Source organism: Tauraco erythrolophus, chromosome 3 (genome assembly GCF_009769465.1).
Source record: "Tauraco erythrolophus isolate bTauEry1 chromosome 3, bTauEry1.pri, whole genome shotgun sequence".
NCBI lineage: Eukaryota > Metazoa > Chordata > Aves > Musophagiformes > Musophagidae > Tauraco > Tauraco erythrolophus.
Genome location: NC_141467.1, coordinates 71,232,250 through 71,256,101, shown reverse-complemented (window position 1 = coordinate 71,256,101; position 23,852 = coordinate 71,232,250). Strand labels below are relative to the sequence as shown.

The window sequence follows — 23,852 nt, the reverse complement described above, 5'->3', positions numbered from 1 at the left end:
CTTGTAACATGCAGCATTTCTCACGTGTTCCAGAATTACCTATGTCATGAATAAACCACATTTTGAAATGGCTTTTAGTACACTTCTGTGAGTCTTACAGCCTTAAATTCATAATATGCAGTCTACAGCAAAACCAATAGCTTTTATAATCCTGATTCTACTAGCATGGGGGTCATACATGAATCTCTGCCTACAGAAAAGTCCCACAAAACGCAGCGAACGTCAACCCAGCTCCATTGACAGGATCAGATTCATACCTGTAGAAATAGCACTCTCCTTTTTTGTTCATTTTCTTCCGTAGGCTCAGTAGTAGATTATTAGAAAAGAAGCATTAAGCACAGTGAGAGTGCTTCCCTCTAATTGATGCTCTGAGAGATCTCTATTTTGTTGTTCATTTTAACTAATTTTTATCATGCATCTGGGATGATATAACCCACACATCCTTCACCTAAGAAACCTGGTAATTATGGTGCTCACTACAAGTAATTAGCTCTCAAATAAAAAGGGATCTTCATCCAAGTTGCTGGGGGAAAATGCAATAATAATAAAGAAAGAAAGATGTTTAGATAAGTAAATATCAACAGGAAATGACCATTTGAAAAACTAACAGAACAAGCAATCAGGTCAATGCTGTTCATTACTGGGACACCACACAGCTTACATTTTCATTTTTGAGCGTTTGAAAAGAGCTTTTCTTTACCATGACAATCAGGTCAATGCAGTATTTGCTGGGAAATAAGTGTAATAGCACTAAAGTACTTTGACACAGGAATGCTGCTGTTCTCGGTTTACTTGAAGTATGCAGGCATGACGTCCTCCACCTCATTAGAGAAAGCAACCTAAGGATGAACTGGTTCTGTCTGGAGGGTGAATACACACAAGAAGTATGCCTCATAACTTAATGGAAGAAATCTTTTCTCTGTTTCAAGTACCAGATATAGTGCAGTGGCTGGTAACAGTCTATTAAAAAGCAACTTCTGTGAGATGTATAGTTGGTCAGAAAATTAAATGATGGCACAGGGTAGAAAAGGCAACTAACTGTAAGAGGCTGTACATTACACCCATTGTCATTTTTTCAGGCAAGTAAGTTTGCTAGAGAAAAGAGCATACAAACTGTGTGATGCACACAGAACTGCAAGAGCGAAGCAATGTCAGGAACAGCCTACTATCATACGGATAAGAGAACAATAAATGCAGGCTCTGTAATGGAGGTTAGATGGGTATTAGTTACTAGGAAGCACTAATGGAGTGAACAAGAATGACGTTTAAATCATCAATATCCAGGTGCTTAGCATTACTTAGGAATAAAGCAATTAGGATTCAAAGGGAATAATTATCAGATTTAACAAAGAGGCCATTTAATGTTTGTCACCGTGTCATTACTCCTATTTAATGGTAGGGGAACACTAAGGAGTTAAAACGCATTGTGAGCACGGATTAGATAGTACAGGGAAACAAGTCACAACAGTTATAATTAAAAAGTGGGTAATTGCCACAGTTACTGCAGAATAACATCGAAGACGGTATTGCTCGCCCCTATGCTTTCAACAGGAAGTAACAGGTAATTGTGTGAGGAGTCTGCTGAAAATTTATTAAATGATAAATACTGTAAATGGAAAAAGCATGAACGATGCAATTAATTCAATTGCTGCCCCAGCTTTGTCACGGGTTTGGGTCTTGTCAGCTACTTAGGAATTTTCTGATTTCTTTCTATTTTCAACATCTTCAACCCTTACACATCATGTTCTCTTCAGTCTGATCACACTGATAATGCCCAGAGCAGCCAAGATCATAGAATCATAGAATCATAGAATCATAGAATGGTTTGGGTTGTAAGGGACCTCAAAGATCATCTAGTTCCAACTCCCCTGCCATGGGCAGGGAAATCCTCCACTACACCAGGTTGCCCAAAGATTCATCCAACCTGGCCTTGAACACTTCCAGGGATAGGGCATCCACAAACTCTCTGGGCAACCTGTTCCAGTACCTCACCATCCTCAATGTAAAGAATTTCTTTCTTATATCTAACCTAAATCTGCCCTCTTTCAGCTTAAAGCCATTGCCCCTTGTCCTATCACTACACACCCTTGTAAAAAGTCCCTCTCCAGCTTTCCTGTAGGCCCCCTTTAGGTACTGGAAAGCTGCTATAAGATCACCCCGGAGCCTTCTCTTCTCCAGGCTGAACAGCCCCAACTCTCTCAGCCTGTCTTCATAGCAGAGGTGCTCCAGCCCTCTGATCATCTTCGTGGCCCTCCTCTGGACTCGTTCCAGTAGCTTCATGTCCTTCTTGTGTTGGGGACTCCAGAGTTGAATGCAGTATTCCAGGTGGGGTCTCACAAGAGCTGAGTAGAGGGGCAGAATCACCTCCCTCGACCTGCTGGCCACGCTCCTTTTGATACAGCCCAGGATACGGTTGGCTTTCTGAGCTGCCAGCGCACATTGCCGGCTCATGTTGAGCTTCTCATCAACCAGCACTCCCAAGTTCTTTTCCTCAGGGCTGCTCTCAATCCATTCTCCGCCCAGCCTGTCCTTGTGCATGGGATTGCCCCGACCCACGTGCAGGACCTTGCACTTGGCTTTGTTGAACTTCATTAGGTTCTCACAGGACCATCTCTCCAGCCTGTCAAGGTCCCTCTGGATGGCATCCCTTCAATCCAGCGTGTCCACAACACCACACAACTTGGTGTCATCTGCAAACTTGCTGAGGGTGCACTCAATCCCACTGTCCATGTCTCCAACAAAGATGTTAAATAGCACTGGTCCCAGTACCGACCCCTGAGGAACACCACTCGTCACTGGCCTCCACGTGGACATTGAACCGTTGACCACAACTCTTTGAGAGCAACCATCCAGCCAATTCCTTATCCACCGAGTGGTCCATCCATCAAAATCACGTCTTTCCAGTTTAGAGATAAGGATGTCGTGTGGGACAGTATCAAATGCTTTGGATAAGTCCAGGTAGACAATGTCAGTTGCTCTTCCCCTATCCATCTATTCTATTTTCCGAATATTCTTTGGAATTTAGTTGAAATGCACAGAATTCAGTTAAATTCTGTCTCAGTCTTCAGTGGCAAGTGCTGTAGTCGCACCATCCAAATTGCAGAAGGCAAAGGCAGGGACTGGGAGAACGAAGAATCACCCACTGTAGGACATCAGGTTTGAGACCATCTAAGGAACCTGAAAGTGCACAAGTCCATGGGACCTGATGAGATACATCTGCGAGTCCTGAGGGAACTGCTGGATGAAGTAGTAACTGACATCGTCTACCTGGACTTGTGTAAAGCATTTGACACTGTTTCACATGACATCCTTGTCTCTAAATTGGAGAGACATAGATTTGATGAAAAAACCACTTGGTGGATAAGGAATTGGCTGTATGGCCACATTCAAAGAGTTCCGATCAATGGCTTGATATTCAAGTGGAGACCAGTGACGAGTGGTGTTCCTCAGGGGTCAATATTGGAGTCAGCGCTGTTTAACATCTTTGTAGGTGACATGGACAGTGGGATTGAGTGCACCCTCAGCAAGTTTGCTGATGACACCAAGCTGTGTGATCTGGTTGACATACTGGAGGGAAGGGATGCCATCCAGAGGGACCTTAACAGACTGGAGAGGTGGGCCCGTGCAAACCTCACAAAGTTCAACAAAGTCAAAATGCAATGGTGGTATTGGTTGATGAGAAGCTCAATACGAGCTGGCAATGTGCTCTTGAACACCAGAAAGCCAACTGTAGTCTGGGCTGCATCCCAAGCAGCATGGCCAGCAGGTCGAGGGAGGTGATTCTGTCCCTCTATTTTGCTTTCATGAGACCCCATCTGGTGTACTTCTTTCAGCTCTGGGGCCTCCGACATAAGAAGGACATGGACCTGTTGGAACAATTCCAGAGAGGGCCACAAAAATGATGTGAGGGCTGGTGCACCTCTCCTACGAAGACAGGCTGAGAGAGTTGGGGCTGTTCAGCCTGGAGAAGCGAAGGCTCTGGGGAGACCTTCTAGCAGCCTTCCAGTACCTAAAGGTGGCCTACAGGAAAGCTGGAGAGGGGGTTTTTACTAGGGCGCACATTGACAGGACAAGGCTTTAAACTGAAAGAGGGTAGATTTTGATTAGATCTAAGAAAGAAATTGTTCATTGTGAGGGTGGTGAGGCACTGGAACAGGTTGCCCAGAGAAAATGTGGCTGCTCTGTCCCTGGAAGTGTCCAAGGACAGGCTGGATGAAACTTTGAGCAACCTGGTCTAGTGGAAGATATCCCTGCCTGTGGCAGAGCGGCTGGAACTAGACCTTTAAGGTTGCTTCCAACCCAAACCACAAACCATTCTTTGATTCTATGAAATATCTATACGGGCTAGAATAGAATAGTGAGATCCACCTTTTTTATTGGAAGTTTAAACGTAGAATTAGTGTTTCCAAAACCAAATTAAGAAAACTTGATTAAGCTAATGCCCCATTTCCAGATGGGAGAGATGTAGAATAAAAATTCACTAATCATGAAGAAACATTGTAATCCTGCTAACTCTTTTAAGCAACTATCAAAGAGGAAAGACTTCTCTTTCTCTTGGAGGAGTCAGAGGGCTAAAAATATAAAAATGAAACTGCTGCCAATGGGCCAAAAGCAAACAGAGAATAGAATTTAGTGCCCTAGTATTAAGGAAAGTAATTGCTGCTGAATCAAATTTCTCTCTAGATAAGATTTCAAAAACCACTAAGTACATATTACCCAGTGATGTGCGCATTCTTGGAAAAAGCTGCTGTGAATCTCCAAGGCAGCCCAGGCTTAAGCGATGTGCAAAGAACCTATGGTAACAATGATGACATTAAAAGGTTCATAGAACCAATATTAATAGCAAGAACAAGATGAAGCACTAGTTTTATGCAAGGGATCATAGGAAAAACACAAAGCTAAGAAGAAAAGAGAATGTAAATTTTAAGAAGAGCTGAAATCAGCAGGTCAACCCTTCTATCTACAGTCAGTTAGAAAATAAGAAGAGACTTGAAGAACAAATATGAGCCAGAACTAAAATTCTGTATGAATTAGAATTCCTCCAAATAACTCCATAATAGGAATTAGGCTGAGCAAACGTAACAGAAATTTTGAGACCTTGCTCAGCATTTCGTGCCCACAAGATGGTATAGTTACATTATCTAGAGAAACATATCCCACAGGTGAGAGGATTCTTCAACATATCATCCTAGAACCACACAGTAATTGTGACATTAAAAATCGCTTGTTTTAGAACAAAATATCTGAATTTAAAGTTAATGGTTCCTTTCCATCAGAAATGAATCTTATTTTGACAAATCTAATAATCTTTGCAAATAGAAGTCCAGTTTGAGCAAAAATTTTTGTGATTTAGCAATATTTTCAAGTGTTCCATTTCAAACTTTTTGTAAAAGCAAATATTGCATTTAAAAAAGAATAGTATTTTGCTGAGTTTATCTGGATTTTGTGTATTTTCGGAAACCCATAAACAATACTGGATACAAGAACATAAAAGTGAAATCCCTCATAAACTTGTATTAACCAGTGAAACTAATCAGACCAATTTCTCTGTCTGGCATGAGTAAAGAGAAACACAAAAAAGAATTTTAAACGTGTTTACTATTATAGTTTCACTAGTTCCCTGCCTTAGCAAACAGCAAATATATTCTTTAAAAGTGATCATCTTACTAATGTTGACATTGTCCTTTAAACAAACATGTAGGACAGAATGGATGGGCTTTGACACAGGAAATACAGTTACGAATCCTGTAAGCAGCAGTGAAAAAAGATAAATATTTGAATATAAGGGCTCCTAGTGAGACTTCTGAAGTGCACTTTCAGGACTGGGTCCGAAAGAAGAAATGACACACTTGCAGTGGAATTCACAAGAAGTAGACTTGAAGTATAGGATAGTGAGTCATCAGGGAGCTAGCTACAGAAAATCCTTCATGCAAAGAATGATGCAGAACAATTGTCCTGCTGGCTGAGAATAGACACACTGCTAGAAGAACTGTAGCCAAAGAAAAGGTTGCTTGCAACTGTGCTTCCGAAAAGATGCTTCTTAAACAATTCTTAGCATCAAATATGAATGTGAACTATCAGCCAAAGCAGGGTGGAGAAGAAAATAGAAATGGGTTAATTAGGTGAAGAAAATACTAGTGTTCAGCACACACTGAAGAACATTTGAGTATATTACTGTTTTTCTATGATGAATGATTGAAATAATCTGGTTTTTTTCCATTCACTATGACTGCTCCATTATGTATCATTAGGGAATGGAGATTTATGCATGCAAGTATTTGTCAGGCAACAAAAGGGGGACGTAGGGGCTATTTAGCATATGGTAGAAGAAAAAGTTAGCAATGAGATTCTACTAGCTGGCTTACACCGTGGGTTTTGCCCACAATGGGCTAATTAACCTTAAGAATATGCCAGATGAAAGGGAGTAAAAATCCATCTCAATTGGCAGTGCACTGTGTATGCTATGGTACTAATGATTTAAATCTGTCTCAAAGAAGAGATACTTGGTGGAAATTAGAAAATCTGAAAATCAAATTATTATGTATCAGTTGGCCTGTAATAATACTTTTCGTATTATTAAAAGGAAAATTTACAGACTCTGAGGCTACATTGATACTAGCAAGTTAAACAGTACCAGTGAACATTTCCCAAAAACTGAAACTAAACCATCTGTAAAGTTAAACAGTAAAAATGGTCACTGGCGCTGTTTTGACCTGGGCCAACTAGCATTCGCCAAAACAACTCCTGAAAACAGCTGAGAGGCTATCATGGGTCCATGACCATTCCCCATTTGCATGAGGACTTCCCGTTTTTAAGAGTAAAAGAATGTAATAAGATCTTCCCAAGCAAATTTCATGTAGTAGTATGGACAATGCCTGAGTTTTCTGGAGCTCATTTTACCTGAAGGTCAACCTAACCAAAGCTATTTAGCAAAGTTATATGTAGAAACCATATCTATAATTTTAATGAACAACGACCAGCCATTTTTGGACCTGGACATTGTATGCCATTAAGAAGGAAATACAGCAACTTTATATTTCCTTTATATGCACTCTCTGTGCCAATAACCATTTGACAAAAGCCAGAGGGCACTCAGCCAGAGACTCCATTGTGGAAGGAAAGCCATTCTGATCCAATGAAGAGAAAAACAAGATGCTTTGACCACCACTTAGGGAAACAATAACATGATCATCATCAATCAAAGCAGAGCTGGGTAACAAAGAAGACAGTGCTAAGTCTTAGTATGTCTAACAACATTGGTGATTAAGCCCCTATCTTACTTGCCAAAGTGAGTTGTTTTCTAAATCAAAGTTTAGAGATCAACAGCAAGTGGAATTACTGGATAAAATGAGGTGAGGAGTCTTAACCAGCTCCCTAACTCTGCTGTGCACATATTTGATATGAATGTGTAAAGTTAGAAGATGAATGGGAGAGCTTCAGTCTGCAAGGCTGCACTCACAATGAACTCTGACTGCAAAATTGGAGCCTAATACAAGAAAATAAATCAGGCTCATTCTTCGAGGACTAAACAAATCATTCAGCAGAAAACCTGATTCTCTAACTCCAGTGAACTTACTGCAAGAGGAAGTGCTTTCCAATGTGAGCAAAAACCAGAGTCAAACCAAAGTCAGAACAGTCAGTAACAGTCAGTTATGTGTTCAGTTAAAAGTGCAAGCGCAAATGAAGTGTGACTAAAATCATCTTGTGTGTACTGACTTCACGAACTACGAGTAGGAGATACGCAGCAGCTCCTGGAGTTTGGATCACAATGAAACTGCCATTACAAATCACCTTCAACAAAAACCTTTTTATCTTATCAGGCAATTATTCAGAAATATAATATAAGGTTTTTTCCTTTTATTACTTTATTTACTTATTTATATATTCATTTATTTATTTATTTATTTATTTATTTATTTAAAACATTTATTCTGAATTAAACAACAGGTTGGACTGGTTTAAGGAATGGACCAAATGCCTGATGAACCAATAATGTAGGAATTACTATTTTGTCCTTCATCAGCTGTTACTTTAAATATTTGCGTACAAAAAATTTAAATACAAAATCCTAACCCAAGTTTTGCCTAAGGGAGCATCATTCAAAACAAAACAAAACAAGAAAAAATCAACAAACAAACAAAAAAGTGCATAACAATACTATTGTTCTGTTGCTTTAGTTACGGAAGCCTAATACGGACTAAAAACATTTCTGTCAATTAGATTTCGATTGAATTTTTTTTTTTTTTCAAAATCAGAGATATCATCCAGGCTACAGCAACAATCAAGAACTGCACTGAATACATCTCATATCAGTACTTTTTAGCTACTCACACCAGTCTTACAAGCATGATACGAATGCATAATATGCTGTGTTTTAGAAGGGGATGGTGACAATGCAAGATGATCGCGTTAATAAAATGAGAACATCACCCTCTTATAGACTTACTGTTTGAACTTTGTGGAAATCCAGGTAAGGAGGATGGACCATTCATTCCAGGCAGAAGAACAGGAGGAAGGCCAGGGAGCCCTGGGTAAGCTGCTGGCAAACTGATACCATGAAGAGAACTGCTGTCCATCATGCCTGGCTGCTGTACTGTTAATCCTAGCACATCAGTAGCCTTCTTTATGCGATCCAATTCTTGCTGCGCCATCAGCTGTCTCACCGTTGTAGGAGCTAAATAATCTTTCTCCCGATCTAGCTGACTTCCCACAGTTTCTCTCACTTTTGTAATATGTTGTTTGGAAAAGATATGATCTCTTATGGACAAGCGCGCAGAATATTTCACGCCACATAGAGAACATTCTGGCTTTGTCCCATCAGGTCCAGTCTGATTTATCATGAATGGCTTCCCTATGTTGATTTTGAATTTCTTTTCTTTAGCCCGGGCATTCTGAAACCAGACCTGGACCACACGTTTGGGCAGGCCAATCTCATTCCCTAGCATTTCGCATTCCTGCATTGTTGGAGTCCGGTAGTCACTAAAGCAAGCCTTGAGAACTTTAAGCTGAAGGTTACTCATTTGTGTTCGGAAACGTTTGTGGCCTGGCCGGTCACTATTTTTGGATTTAAAGGGATTGCTAGCTCCAAATGGGTTAGGTGAACTTGGATCAGCAATGCTTGAAGTTTCACTGCGATCGGCATTATCATCAGGGTCATCAGTAATGTAGTAACTTTGGTCATGATCACCATCTTTTTCACTGAAATGTATTGAGGGACTTGTTAGGGAAAAGAGAAATTTATCATCGGTATTCTCATTTGTAGGTGTAGTTGCAGCTTTTGGCAGTGTGTCATTGACAAGTGGTTTTGGTTCTTTGGGAGGCGATGCAGGTTTTGCATCCCCTGAACTGCCCGTTGTGCTTTCCATTTCATTGTTCCCCTCATCCCCTGTTGTGGCATCACTAATTGCTGTATTAATTGACGAAGTCTCATCAAAGTCAGTCTTGTTTTGATCGTACCCAGAGTCAGCGGGAGGGGCATTCAAATTTTCTATATCCTCACTAGACTCTGCTTTAAAAGAAGAAGGACTTAAGAGGTTCTTGGGTGACATTTCTGCAGTTTTGCTAACAGGGGTTGATACAGTGGAGGCTAGTTCATTTTCACTTGCTAATTCAGTTTTTGCTAATGACAGTGATGGGTAATCAAAGAATATGTACTTTTGTGGACTTTCTCCTCCATCTTCAGTTGATATCAAAGGACTCGGTGGCAAACTATAACCAGCCTGTTTCCCTTCATTCCAATGTCGAGAGCGAATGTGACTTTCTAAAGCTGATTTTGCTTTAAACAGAGCTCGACAAAAAGGACACCTTTTATGGGACTGGGCTGGACCAACTGCACGGAATTGTCCCTTTCTTTCTCGGGCTCTTGTGTTCTGAAACCAGACTTGTACAACTCTCTTTTTCAGTCCCACTTCACGTGCAATGTGATCCAGCATCTTTCTGGTGGGGTTGGAATCAAGCAGGTACTTTTCATAGAGTATTTCCAGCTGCTCTGGAGTAATTGTAGTTCTTAAACGCTTATCACGATGTTGATCTTCTCCACTGTTTCCTCCCTCTTTCTCACTACAGTTATTGTCTTCTTTATCATCTAATTTTCGTTTCAGGGAACCAGAAACCGTAGCAGAGTGTGCCGTATGTGATGATCCAGTTTGTGGTGGCATCTGAGCAAGAGAACTGTTAAGTAACTGTCCAGTCATCAAAGGATTATTGGGGTCAAATATCATATAGGGCATATCCATTGGTCTTTCTAAAAACTGTGAGTGAAGAAATTGGTTTTGGGCTGCTAGGAAATGCATGTGCTGGTGCTCTTGCCAAAGTTCTAGAGTTGGAAAGGCAACTGTACACTGATCACATTGGTACTGTAATAACTGAGGAGGTAGACTGTTCTGTAGAGAAGTCATTGAAATTGGTAAAGGACTGGAAGGAACGGGTGTGGTTTGTGATGCAGAAGGAGGTCTCCCTACTATCTGTGATTGTTTTTGTTGTTGTTGTTGAGAAGCGGAAGGCTGAGGCTCAGAAGAAGTTACTGGAGTAGACTGTACCGGTTTGGTGCTTTGCGAAGTTGTATCAGTTTGCTTAGAGATGGTTTCATTTTGTTTTGGTTTTTCTGTGGACTCTGGTTTAGGAGAGGCCTTCTCAGGTTCTGGTTTGGGCGACGGAATCAAAGGAGTACTAGAACCAGAGCCAGAGCTTGCTGCAGTGACTGCCAGGCCTTTTGATGAGTCGTTTTGGCTAGAAACTGCGCAGTTCTTATACACTGTTTGATCGGAAGCATCCATAGAATCTTCGGTTTGGCTTTCATCTTGAGCATCGTCATCTTCGTCTTTATAACACTGTTTTTTCTGGTGTGTAATCAAATCAAAGATCCTGGGGAAAACCACACTGCACTTTTTGCACTGATATTGCATGTTACTAGTTCGAATGTAACGCTCATTCGTTAGTTCCCTTTTCTCATTGTCTTTAGTTTCAGCTTGATTTTCATAGCTTTTGCGAGCTTTTTGTCGTGCATTTTGGAACCATACAACAATAACTCGAGTAGGTAGGTTAAGTACAGTTGAAAGTTGTTCAATTTCATCATCCTTTGGATAAGCGTTTGTGTCAAAGAAGTCTTGGAGGACACGAAGCTGGTAGTCAGTAAAACGAGTCCTAGATGATCTCTTGCTGAAAGATGCATCAGACTTGTAAGGTTCTACAGCTGAAGGTTGAGGATCTATTCTGATATCTTCCAATACTGTTATGGGAGGGTTGCTGAAGTTATACGGGGAATCTTTATTTCTCTGTCGCTCTTTAAACAGCGTATTACGAAACCAGTGCTTGATAACTTTCTGTGAAAGACCAGATTTCTCAGCCATTTCTTGGATCTGCTCTTCACTTGGAGAATTATTAATATCAAAATAAGCCCGCAAGATTTTTAACTGGTCATCTGTGATTCTTGTACGTGGACGCTTGAACTGAGAGTGACGCAGGAAATTGGGATCTAATCCCAGTTGCTGCTGACAAAGCTGGGTAAGATCTGCAGACAAAGTATCCATTGGTGGCAACTGGAGCGCAAGCTGAGGAGGTAATGCAGGATGCTGCACTGGCTGCATCATAATAGGAGGGAAAAGAGGGAGATCAAGTGAAACAGGAAGCTGGACTTGAGGTGGGGCTGACGGTGGTGGTGGTGGAGGAGGAGGTGGTGGTGGGGGAGGAGGTGGCGGTGGTGGTGTGGGTGGTGGAGCTTGCAAAGGAGTGGGGGTTGTGGTTTGAATTTTTGCAGCCCCAGCTGAAGAAGGCTGAGAAGGAGTTGGAGGAGGAGGAGGTGGTGGTGGTGGAGGAGGCGGTGGTGGAGGTGGTGGTGTTTCTGGAGAAGATGGAGAAATTGGGTAAAGCTTGTCGTACGCCTCCCTGTACTGTCGGGCAAATTTTTCTAATGCTCCATATGGAAAAAACTGTCCATGTACATGTTCTTGATGACTCTTCAGAATAAGAATGTTGGAAAAGAGCTTACTGCAGGTTCCACATTCCAGTTTGTCTGTGTTTTCACCTTCACTAGTCTTGCTTTTTTTCTGCACTTTTTGTCTGTTCTCATTGTATTGGATAACTAACTCAAATCCAAAGTTCTCCAACAAAGCCTTGGCTGCATTCCCCCTTGCTCCAGAAGCTATTCTGGGTGGTGGGATGGCTGATTCTGAGGATTTTGGCCTCTTCATATCTTTGTTTTCTTTTAGTCCTTCATTCTCATTAGTAAATTCTTGCTTTGGCTTCTCTTGTTTCTCAGAAATTTCTTCTGACTCTTTGTATGATGGCATATCCTTTATCAGCTGGCAGTCTGTATTCACTAAGGTATTTTGCTCTGCTTTCATCAGCTTGCTACTTTGCTGCTGCTGTTTTTGGGACTGAAGCTGGGGTTGGGTGGATTGATACTGTTGTGCTTGTTGCTGCAGTATCTGTAGCTGGGTTTGACCAACGTGATGCTGAGTTTGTATCTGCTGCTTCAAATCTTCTAGTAGTGATCCTGTCATACCAGCCATTCCAGGCATACCAAATGTGGCAGACCCAGGCAAACCCAGATCTGGGCTTAAGCTAAATTCTGTCCCAGGTATATAGAACGGGAAAAGGAACTGAGGCTGTTGAAATTGCAGCAGTGCTTCTGGTGTCATTGGAAAGTGGGGCAAAAAAGCTGGGTTTAGAAACTGGGGCTGAAAGAACGCAGCTTGCTGTTGCAGTTCATGCTGTAGTTGCATTTGAAGTTGTGCTGGTGACTGGGGCGGGTGATGTGTAGGCTGAGCAGAAATTAATTCAGAAGCTTGCTTTTTACTTAATTCTTTGGCATCTAAATGTGTTTCTTTGCTGTTAACTGCTGGTAAACTCATAGATTCTAGCATTCCTTGGCTGGGGCTATTAACATTCCCTGCTACGCTATTTCCGCTACTTATATTACCACTTGGTTCTAATTTTGCAGCCCTTGCCTTTGTCTGATGAAGCACAGATCTCATATGGATTTCCAATGTAGAACTTTGGCTATATGCAACATTACAAATGCTGCATTTGTAGGGTTTGTTGTCAGTGCTGCTGTTGGTTTCTTGAGGGACAGGACTTGACGCTTCCTGCAAAACCTTTTTGAGTTTATGTAGATGGGACACTGAGTTATAGTGGACCAAGAGAATGTTCTTTTGAGTAAAAGACTCTTTACATACTGTACACTTATAGGGGCGAGATGGATCTAGAAATTTTTCCATAGTAAAATTTGGCCCTTTTCTAAAAGGTAAGGTCCGCTTTGGTTCTGAGCCCATATCATCTGGAATAGAGCTACTATCGCTTCCTACAGGACTTGCTTTACCTTCCTGGTCCATCTCATAATCTCTTTCTATTTCCTGTTCTAGTGCATGATCATCTTGTGCCATACTTTCACTTTCTGCCCAGAGTTCACCATTGACAGGTAAAGATGCACACAGCTGCTGAAGTTCAGCTTCATTGAGTTCAGGGTGGCCTGCTTCCAAGTGTTTTTTTAAAGCCTGGAATGTACGGAAGCTACGTTGGCAAAGGCTACACATGGTAGCTGCCCGAATAGCATGATACTGGGAATGTATCTGAAGCTTCTGCATAGTCTTAAAAGCCAAGCTACAATGGTTGCAACGGTACTTATAGACATGGCGGTCAGAAACAGAGAGCTGTTGCTTCTTCTGCTGTTCATTTAGCTGATCCGTCATTGAGTCAGTGGTCTTTGTATCTTTACTGCTGCTCTTATTCCAATCTGGCGTTTCAGTAGATTCCTTAGGTGGCTTCTGTTCCTCGGTCTTAATTTCCATTCCAGTTTTTGATTCATCGATCCCAGGGGTACTCTTCTCATCCACAGGACTCTCACCTGGTTAAAGAAAGTTAAGTGTCTTTTACACAACTAGAAGAGAATAGCACACAATGTTAAAGTGTTTTTTTTCATCAGAAATCAAAAGAGGCACCTAACATGCTACGTATTGGCCTAGCAAAGTATAGCGACCCATCCTTGCCCCAGAGAATAAAGCAGACAGGACCAACATGAGTTTGAAAAAAGTAATAAAATCCAAACATGATGATCAAAATGGCAGTGGCAGTTGGCCCAGGAGTGGCACAGGGTTCTCTTTGTCATAAAGTAGGAGTTTACTGGTACAACGGGAGCACCAAACGAAAAAAAAAAAACAGTAGGAAAGAGGGAGGGCTTAGAAATGGCATCAACAGGTAGAACAGCTGATCAGAAAGGAGGAGGAAAGTGGTCTGAAGAGAGAGGGAGGAACATGCTGTGAGAGGTACCAAAGCAGCTTCCCAGCACAGAGTACAGTAAGTGCCCAGGATAAGAAACCTGCTATCGGAAAGGCAGGCAGGATCATTTGTCTAACGTTCCCCACCAATGTCGGTGAAAGTGCCACTGTCTTTTAGGACTGGGTCTTATTTGCAGGTTAAACAAGGAGGGTCTTACCTTCAAAGTGTCTAGGCCACTACCACAAGCAACATACACATGGCATACATGTGCATCCTAGCAGCTCTGCATGGGTGCAGTCAGACTAATTCAGGTCCTTTGTCATTTTTCTCTCTGTGGCTATATGCAAGCCAAAAAATGATCCACTTTACTAAGAAACAAGAGTTTTCTAAATTTTTTAATTACCCATATCCAGCTTTTACAGGTCTGGGCTTTCTCTTGCATACCTGGATATTTCCCAGATCCCTCAGCTGTAATGGTTGCAGGTGTGTCACGTTCAGATTTCTCTGAAGCAGCTGCTGGCAACAGCATGCTATTGGGCATCATGACATCTGGTACAGGAACCTTTGAAAACCAAGAACACAGTATTACTGCAGGAAAAGTCACACTATTTAATACTATACAACAATATCAACTTACAATTCAAAAGATCCACCATATTTGGATCAAAGACCGCCAGTACTAAACCTAGATCTCGATTCAGTCCTTGATAAAGGTTTCTGACAGACCACAAATCAAGAGCATGGGGTGTCTCTTGGTGGAGAATCAGTTCAAAATATTCCACAATAAGGTGATGCTAAAGAACTACATACACTCAATAATTCATTGGCCTCAATGTCACCACAAAGAAGGCTTTGCTGGCTATGTCAGGTTGGTTGAATTTATCAGGGGAATTCTCCTCAGACATCCGCCAAAGACGGAGATCATGTTGAGATACGGTCACCAGTCAGTTCTTGACTTTGCTTCACCTGTATTGTTCTTTAAAGAAATGCTGGACCTTCCAGGATCTTTGAAAGAAAATTATAAGTTTATTTCCATACAGAAATAGCAAATTATTTCCATTTAAAACAAGATTTTTCTCTTTCTTGTCTTCAATTGCTTATGTATCTTCTTCAGACTCCTTTACCTGTTGTATTACACTTTCAAATTATAGACAGAAATCTTTAAAGGATGTACTATCATAGATGTCTGACAGTACTCAGTTTTGTTAAGTTGACATGAATATTTGCTCAACGCTTCATGCTTTCTTTTTGCTTAGCTCTTTTAAACATACTCATATCCAAAACAAAGGATTGTCTAGGGTTTCAGGCTAAGACTTGGCAGGACTGGGTTCAGATTCTGTCTAAATGACCTTGGGTAAATCAGTTCAGAAGGTGCTGTATGTAGCTCCTCATCTCTAACATAAAGATAGTACTTCCTTACTTCACACAGAGGTTATAAGAATATCCATGGGAGAGATTTCTGAATGATAAATTACTATAATAATGGAAGCTACATAAATTACTAGGTATGAGTAGAAATACTCTTTGTTCCTTTTTAACAGTTTAACAAATTATTTAAAATCTTTCTTAGGATACATAAGAATTTTATATATATATATTTGTGCATGTGTGTGTATGTATTTATATCAATAGCCTATTGGAAAAAGTATTCTAGACATATTTTTAAAAGCCCTGGGCTTAGCATATTTGTAATTTAAATATGGAATTAATCGCATCCTCTCAGAGGACTAGTGACTTTGATTTTATTTGGAAGGGAAAGACTTTTAAAGAAATGATGTACACAAATTTTAGAGTCCCTGAGAAGAAAAATTTGGTATAAACGGTATTTATTTTGTCATCAGAGAGTTCAGATATGGTCAGAGCATATTAATGCTAGCAACAAGGACAAATTAAATAATGCAGATTATGTTTTGCAATCTCTTTTTCTGTCAAACAACCTTTTTTTTTCCCCTCTCAGAAAGAGTGAGACAACTGCTGAGCACTGGGAGAGGAGAGGAGAGGAGAGGAGAGGAGAGGAGAGGAGAGGAGAGGAGAGGAGAGGAGAGGAGAGGAGAGGAGAGGAGAGGAGAGGAGAGGAGAGGAGAGGAGAGGAGAGGAGAGGAGAGGAGAGGAGGAGGAGAGGAGAGGAGAGGAGAGGAGAGGAGAGGAGAGGAGAGGAGAGGAGAGGAGAGGAGAGGAGATTTCAAAGTTGCCCCGTTATCAGCATAGAGGGAATCATGGAGAGCTTGAGAAGCATGTTAATCATCTTCAACAGGGAGGGGATTTTTTCTACATTTTTCCAGTTTCTTAAAAAAGTTTGAGAAAGTCAAATTTATAATGCGTTTTCCTTGCGGTGGGCCAAAATTACACAGTCTGGCAGAGCTATAGTTAGTAGAAAATCAAGGAAAAGAAAAGAAGAAAGAAAACTTTAAACCGCTTTTGTGGATCCCCAATTCTGCGTTTGCTCATCAGTACTAGGCACAAGAAACCTTAGACCTTCAGTCAAGAGCTCTTTCAGGTCTTTTTTTTTTTAGCCACTTTACTTGGGAATGAGGTGATGGGCCTATAACCATAACCATATAAATGAAGGATGAGTCTATGGATATGGAAATAAACCCTTGAGGAGGTCGGTCCTTGATATTTCCAAGTGCATTTCCTTCTAAAAAGGCAAGATAACCATAATCAGGGTTTTAGGAGGTCTGTTTTCTAACTGAATCTGTGATGTCATAACAAACACTTTCTAGACCTGATTATGTCTTTACAGACATTGTTCTGAATGATACCAGGTCATTATTTTTCACAAGAATTTATTATTTTGACATGGTTAGTGCAAATTTGCAGTGAACAGGATTTTCCTGGTGAAGTTGGAATGAATTTTATCCTCCAAATAGAGTTGCTGGTTACAGAATTCATCTCAGTCATGGAGAAGCCAGTTCAAGTTCCTGCTTGATCCAGGGTAGGTACTTGAAAATCAGATATTCCATATCCTAAAGAACTGACCTACCTGACCTGACCTAAAGAACTGACTCCTACCTATTCTTGGACTTGCCTTTCTGTTTCATACTCACATTTTATTTACTACAAAACTAAAGGGTCTTTTATGCAGAGGCAGAAGTAAGAAACAGGACATTCTGCACAATAAGATAATTGTGCTCTCCAGTTAGCACCACTGTGGATATTTTTACAGTGAATTTTTTCATGTAATATAATGCAAGTACAGCTCAGCTATACACAGGAATTCTTCTACCTTTAGGAACTACATTCTACAGGGAACTCCTGTTATTTTACAAACAGGAGTCACAATACCTCTGCGATCTGGATATTATTAGACTCAATTTACAGGTGTGCACTTAGAGACATTGACAGGCTTGATTTTTCCAAGGTTAACGTCAATGAGGAACTGCAGGTTTTCAGCATCTTTGAAATCCACCTTCAGTCATTTTCCCAAGGGACATCAGTGACTGGATGAGCTGGCAACAGAACCTAGGAGTCCTGACTCACTCCTCTCCTTGGGCTACCTGAATACTATAACACAACAAATACGTTGGCCAGAGGCCCAAGTACATTTCTGTATCATGTGCATCAGTATTTGGAACACTTACTGTCATTAGCAGTTTCTCCACACAGTCAGGGGACACACTGTGCAAATGGGTCAAATGAAGCTGGAGGTGCATTTTGTTGCTGAGGACGTCCTGGCAGAGGGGGCAGCAGATAACAGGTTGCATTGAATGCTGTGACAGGACATGCATCTGGATACGATTTGGGTCCCTACTATTGTAGTTACAATAAGGACACTGATAGAACTGAAAAAAAAAATCAAATTAAGATGCAGACTATTAGTCAGTGTGTTTTTTATAACTTGCTGATATTGCTATTTTAACAGCATATCATCTGTTTCGTTCTTGAGTTATTTGAAAGAGTTCTAGAATGCAATTAAATTGTTACATTTTCCTTTACCTGCTCATGACAAAATTTATTGTCCTCTGGAGGCTTTGATTTTTTAGCTGCACCTTCCTCTTCTTTTGCCAGAAGAAGCTGTTGTGCCCCTACCACAGTGTTCACTTTTGGTTCCTTCTCTGGTGTGACTATTCCTGTTCCGAAAACATAATTTTTAAGAACATATTTTAAACTTTAAAATATCCTGATTTACAAAAAGGTTGTAATTCCAAAGGTCTGCATTGTCTTTGGAGGGGTCTTTTTTTTTTTTTTTTTTAAGTTCGGAGATAAAACATAGTTGAATAAAACAACTCTGGCAAGCACAAAGGTGAAAATACACTTTTATCCTTGATGGAGACTCTATAAGTACATTTAAAAATGGAACCTTCTCTTCTATTTAGATAACCTTAGGATGCCTTAAAGAATAATCAATAATGTGCTTTCTGTAGCAGCTTGGTATGAATTTGTGTACTATATTAAAACAAATCAGCTTTTGCTTAAAAATCCTGTTTTCCAAAATAATTAATTTGCTGCTGTTTAATTACCCTCTCTCTTTTCTAAACTGTCTGAGCAATGTAATTATTGTGCTGTTTTGATAACTCTTGCCTGGTTACAATTCTGAAGCTAAATATAGTGAGGCTTTAAAAGAAATACTGTGGAGAATAGGATTTCAGAGCTAACTTAATATTAATTATATACAAAGATCAGTCATTTGGGATTGCCTTAGATGTTTACACTGTGAATTTTACAGTCTGGCATTTGTGATCAAAACCAGAATATAATTGTTTTCTATAGATAGTTCTACTATTAAGTATTAAATACTATATTTAATATTATGCCTGAACTAGCTGTGTAATGTGGCCCAGTCTTGCACACATCAAAGAAAAGAGTGCAATTCTAATTTCCCAGTCCATCAGAAAATTCTTTCCAGCGTCAATTTGCCAGATAATCTCTTCTGCTAGGCTGGATATTACAAAAGCATTGGGTAGGCATGTCACATACATCTCACGACAAACACAAAACCTCATTTACCAACCATTCCAATCTCATCATAGTGCGGCATCATCTGACCTTTTTTCTGCTGTTTATTATGAGTATTTCTAATTTTAACTTTCAATTTTCACCATCTTCCAGTCAATTTGCAACTAAATTATTTCCAGGGTGAGGACACTATCACTGGACACTGGGTGCAAATACATCTTGAAATGCAATGAAGCTAAACCATTGATTGCTATCAGACTCAACGTAAATATATAGTCCAGGGGTAATCTGATTGTATGCTGTGCATGAAGATATATCTTGATTTTTTTCAATCCACATAAGGTTCATATAAATGAACAAATTGCACCTCATTGCACAATAACCTAGGATTAATTTTAAAATAAGGTCAGGGATGTTTTGGCAACAAAGTAAACATGAAGAAAGAAAGTACTTATATTTTTCTGTAGGCAAAACTAAGAACTTTTCATTATTATCATTTTCATACAGACTTTGTGCAATGTTTGATATTAAAAGAGCAACATTAAAGAGAAGTAAAATAAGAGAACGGTTTTCAAGGTAAATACCAAATCCTCATGGTACAATAACAAAAAATTGAAAACTGAATCATACAGAGACCTTTTCTGAAGGGTGTTTTTTTTTAAAAAAAAAACATAAACATATTTTATGACTTATACATTAGTGGTGACTTCCTCACACATTGTTTTTCATTCCGAAGTTGCTAATTATTTCTTTTGGTGTAATTTAGACCAGTAATTTTAGCATGTTCTTGCTCAAATTAAAGTTTATTCCTGCCATATTTCCTCACTTTTAATGACCAATTTGTCAACATCGGTTTAATAGCTGAACAAGCCGCTTTCTGGAGCCCTACTGAATTTTTACTCCCTCAGGAACTGATCCTGGAGGCCTCATCTAGACTGCTCAGTCAGAGCTGTGCCGACGACCTGAAGGACTGGTGATGCTTAAAGGCAAAATCTTCTTGATGCAATCACATAAGACACCATTTTATTACTCACTTTGGTTTATGATAACACAGTACTCCCTGGCCTATCTGTATTTACCTGGCAATACGCTATTATTATTTAAATGTCTCAACTGTGAGAATTATGGGAAGTAAAAAAGTGACATACCATATTAACAGAGAAAGGTTGCTTCTCAGGTTTTAGAAGGATAGGTTCAAATTATTAACCTCTCTTCATTTCCAGCTGTCAAAAATGTCTAACTGTTGACTATTGTTTCTTACGTTTATCATATGTCACTTTTAAAATGTCCCTTTTTAAAGTTAATGGGCCAGAATCTCAGCTGGTGTAAACGGACACTGTTACACAGGAAGCTGAACTTAAAAACCAAAAATAAAACAATTCTGCCTTCTTTTTCCCTCATCATAATGGTAGATTGCTCTCAACAGGTTGTTACAGAAATTAGGATCCAAATTCTGCTGCAAAATTCACTTGTGAAAACGCATTTAACTGTGTTTTGGCAGTGGTATTTAACTGCTAGTGAAATTTAGCTTGGGGTACACTCTGGGTGTGCCTGGGCACACACAAAGTTAATATCACACATCATCTTCCACCACAGGATGGAATAACTTAATTACTTCAAAGGGCCTATAATAATCATGAAACACATAGTTCTTGTTTCTATAAAAACAGGGGTCTTTTTGGTTAAATTTTCTTTTGCGGTTAATATAATAAAAACGTAGTTATAAAACACTGTGCTGGGGTCAATAATGCATAACAAAGCACAGCTTTTTACTATGTTGACTATGATATTTATATAAACTGTTGAAATTTACAGAGGCTTTGTTGTTTTTATTGTTCTTGTTGCTCTGGATTCATTCAACCTCAAGTACCGTTATTTCTTAAATGACTGAAGTTACATCTGGCCTATAATAAAGTAACCAAGTCCATGACTTTTGGGGAGCTTTGGAAAAAGAAAGAAAAAAAGGGGGGGTATTGAGTCTTCCCTCTGGCATGGGGACACCACTCACCCCTGCACATGATGAGGATCAAACCCCCCAAGACAGAGTATACATGCCAAAACCAAGGATATGGGCTCCTTACGCATGGTCCAGCTATTACAGCGGAGAGAGGAGAGAAAATATTACAGTCTCGAGCATGCCATGTGGCACTGTTTTCATAGCTGGATGTTCCACTGGCATGCCATTCTTACTAGGCAGCTTTAGGAAAAGACTAAATCTAGTTGTTATTCAAGTTTTAAATACACACTTTTTGTTCTTGAGACACATTATTTTTGGGATTTTTTTTTCCTAATTTTGAAACACAACTGTAATTCATTTTATCATATAAAATATGCAGCATTATTTTAGATGAATAATGTAATTTCAGTACATTTAGCTCAAAACCTAAGTTTAATTGTAAATAAGTACCATGAAATAGACTATTCAATGATTGCCTGTCAGTTACAGAATTATTTAACTTGTGTAAGATTGCTAATATAAAAATGACATAATTCACTGTGATTCAGATGCCATCGCCTTCATAACATTTTTGAAACCCCAAATAAAACCAAAAATGGTTGTGCGACTAACAAGAAGGATAAAGTTAACAAAATGCATATACTAATGAAAAAGAAAATCCTGGAAAAGCCTTAATCAAAATACTATTTTCTTATTTATGAATCTATGTATTTGATAAAGATTGCATATTTTAAGACTTCTGACACATCAGATGATGTTATTCAGCCTCAAAATAATTCTAAAATTATAATTACTGGTAGAGTATTCTTTCTAATTAGAGTAGAATGAAAGGATAATTTTCATTGCAATAATGAAGGTTAATTTCCATCCTTCCTCATGTTTACTACCTTATTAAAAAGTGCTCCCCTTAGCCATGGCAGAGACATATTACATTTTCAATGCAAATGTATTAATCTGGATAAATTCCATATTAATTCTTGCACTGCACAGAGCTGTAATTTGGATTATAATTAATCTAAAGTGGCACTAGATTTAAATGACAATATAAATGAGGCATTAGTAGGCTTTTCTATTCTGAATGAATATTCAACAAATATAACTTGCATATTGCCAAGTCTCATTTTGAAAGCTCTACTCCTTGAGATAAGGTAAGCAATACACCACAACAGCTTACACAAACATACTGTTACTAAATACATGTTAATCCCTTCTCGTCTAATAGATTCTATGCTAAAGAGGGGTCACACCACTTTCCTGTCTAACTTGTTAGTATTGTGATTAATTTATTGGTTTTCCTGAGATTTCTTTGGCAAGATTTGCAACACTCAATTCATGAGAAAGCCCGAATTAACATTCAATTATACATAGGCAGTTATGCAGTCATTAAAAATACTTGTCAGCTGAGTGAAAATTAAGATGATGGTCTGAATGTTAGATATGCAGAATTAATTTAGATTAGGAAAATAAAAGTTTCTAAAAGATTTAGGATTTTACAGTACAAACTATTTTCTGCAAAGCACAAAGGCAATCATGTATTTCAGCCCTTGTTTTATATGAATCTCACTGCAAAGTTATTTGTGTAATTGCTGGCACGGGAATGCAGAACAATTATGCTGGTTTTTTGTAGTGCACCCAGTAGGCATCTGGATATAGGTTTGTCCTAATTAAACTTGGCCCTTATGAGCAGCTAATCCTGATGGAATTTTGAGAATTCCCCTTCAGTATTTTATTCTAGATTCCATCTTTTTTTCTTTTTTTTTTTTGCTAGAGCTTTAATACCGTATTCTTTCTTGAACAGTGATGAATGGACCTGCCTAAGAAAAAGAGAGGGCCGATAAACTCCCTGAAGCAGTTCAGAGTCCTCTAGGTAAAGCATATGGTGGGAAAGGCAGGCTGCAGGTGGCTGTCACCCCTCTCCTGCTGATTGCCCAGGACAGCCCCTGACGAGACTGCACAGGAGGACCTATGTCGGCTCGGGAATATGGTTTTGCTTCACTACGGACAAGCTCTTCCAAGTCAGAGAACCAGCCAAGGGGGATATATATTTCAAACCACAACACAGTTTCTTGCTCAACATCTTCCTTGTCATCATGGGCCTTTCTTCAACCTCTTGATCTCAAAAAATAAAGGGACTGAACAGGAGCTGAGGTTCTAACTGTGGTGTGTACTGACCTTAGCATGTCAACAAGCAAACTTAAAGGAAGCTTTAATCTTCAAGTCAGTCTTCTGAATTGATGTGGCACAGAAAAGGCCATATATAATATTTTTTTTTAAACAAATCCAAAATGTTTAATATGTAAAGAGTAAATTACAGCATGGGAGAGTATGAGTGTAAAGAAACTCATACGTAAAATGATATTTTCTCTACAACTATATGTCTTTACAGAGAATACAACCTCCTTTATATGCTGCTGTCACTGGCATACAAGGAAAAGATATATGACTACCTGAAACTAATAGGCTTCAACCTGTTTCAGCACTTCTTCTGCCTCAGTGAATCCAACATAATGTAACTAGGTATAGCGTGCAGCAAAAGTAGCCAATGTAATATTCATTGTGACCATAGATTTCCATCTCATACATAAAAAAGCATGGATGAAGTCACATATTTGCCAAATCAAACACAGAAAAAGCCTTGGGTATCTGCACCAGATGCTGGCCCTGGGTTTGTTTGTGCACAAGTAAATGTCATGACATAGGGGTTTTGTTTTCAAAGACAGTAGCTTTCATTACTGGGCTTTGTCTATTCCAGGAGATCAAAATTACCCAACCCATAATCCGTTTT

At 39.5% G+C, this 23,852-nt stretch overlaps 1 protein-coding gene across 1 annotated transcript in view; it reads right to left on the bottom strand.

The window, feature by feature from the left end:
• The window catches only part of ZFHX4 (zinc finger homeobox 4), a 129,774-nt gene that overhangs the window by 1,564 nt on the left and 104,358 nt on the right, over positions 1 to 23,852 (bottom strand). The window contains exons 5-9 of the mRNA XM_086609411.1: position 18,675; positions 18,151 to 18,284; positions 17,796 to 17,996; positions 14,659 to 14,776; positions 8,447 to 13,843 (exon numbers count right to left, since the gene is read on the bottom strand). Of these exons, the coding sequence (XP_086465537.1) occupies positions 8,447 to 13,843; positions 14,659 to 14,776; positions 17,796 to 17,996; positions 18,151 to 18,284; position 18,675 (5,851 nt within the window). The remainder of the gene's footprint in view (positions 1 to 8,446; positions 13,844 to 14,658; positions 14,777 to 17,795; positions 17,997 to 18,150; positions 18,285 to 18,674; positions 18,676 to 23,852) is intronic.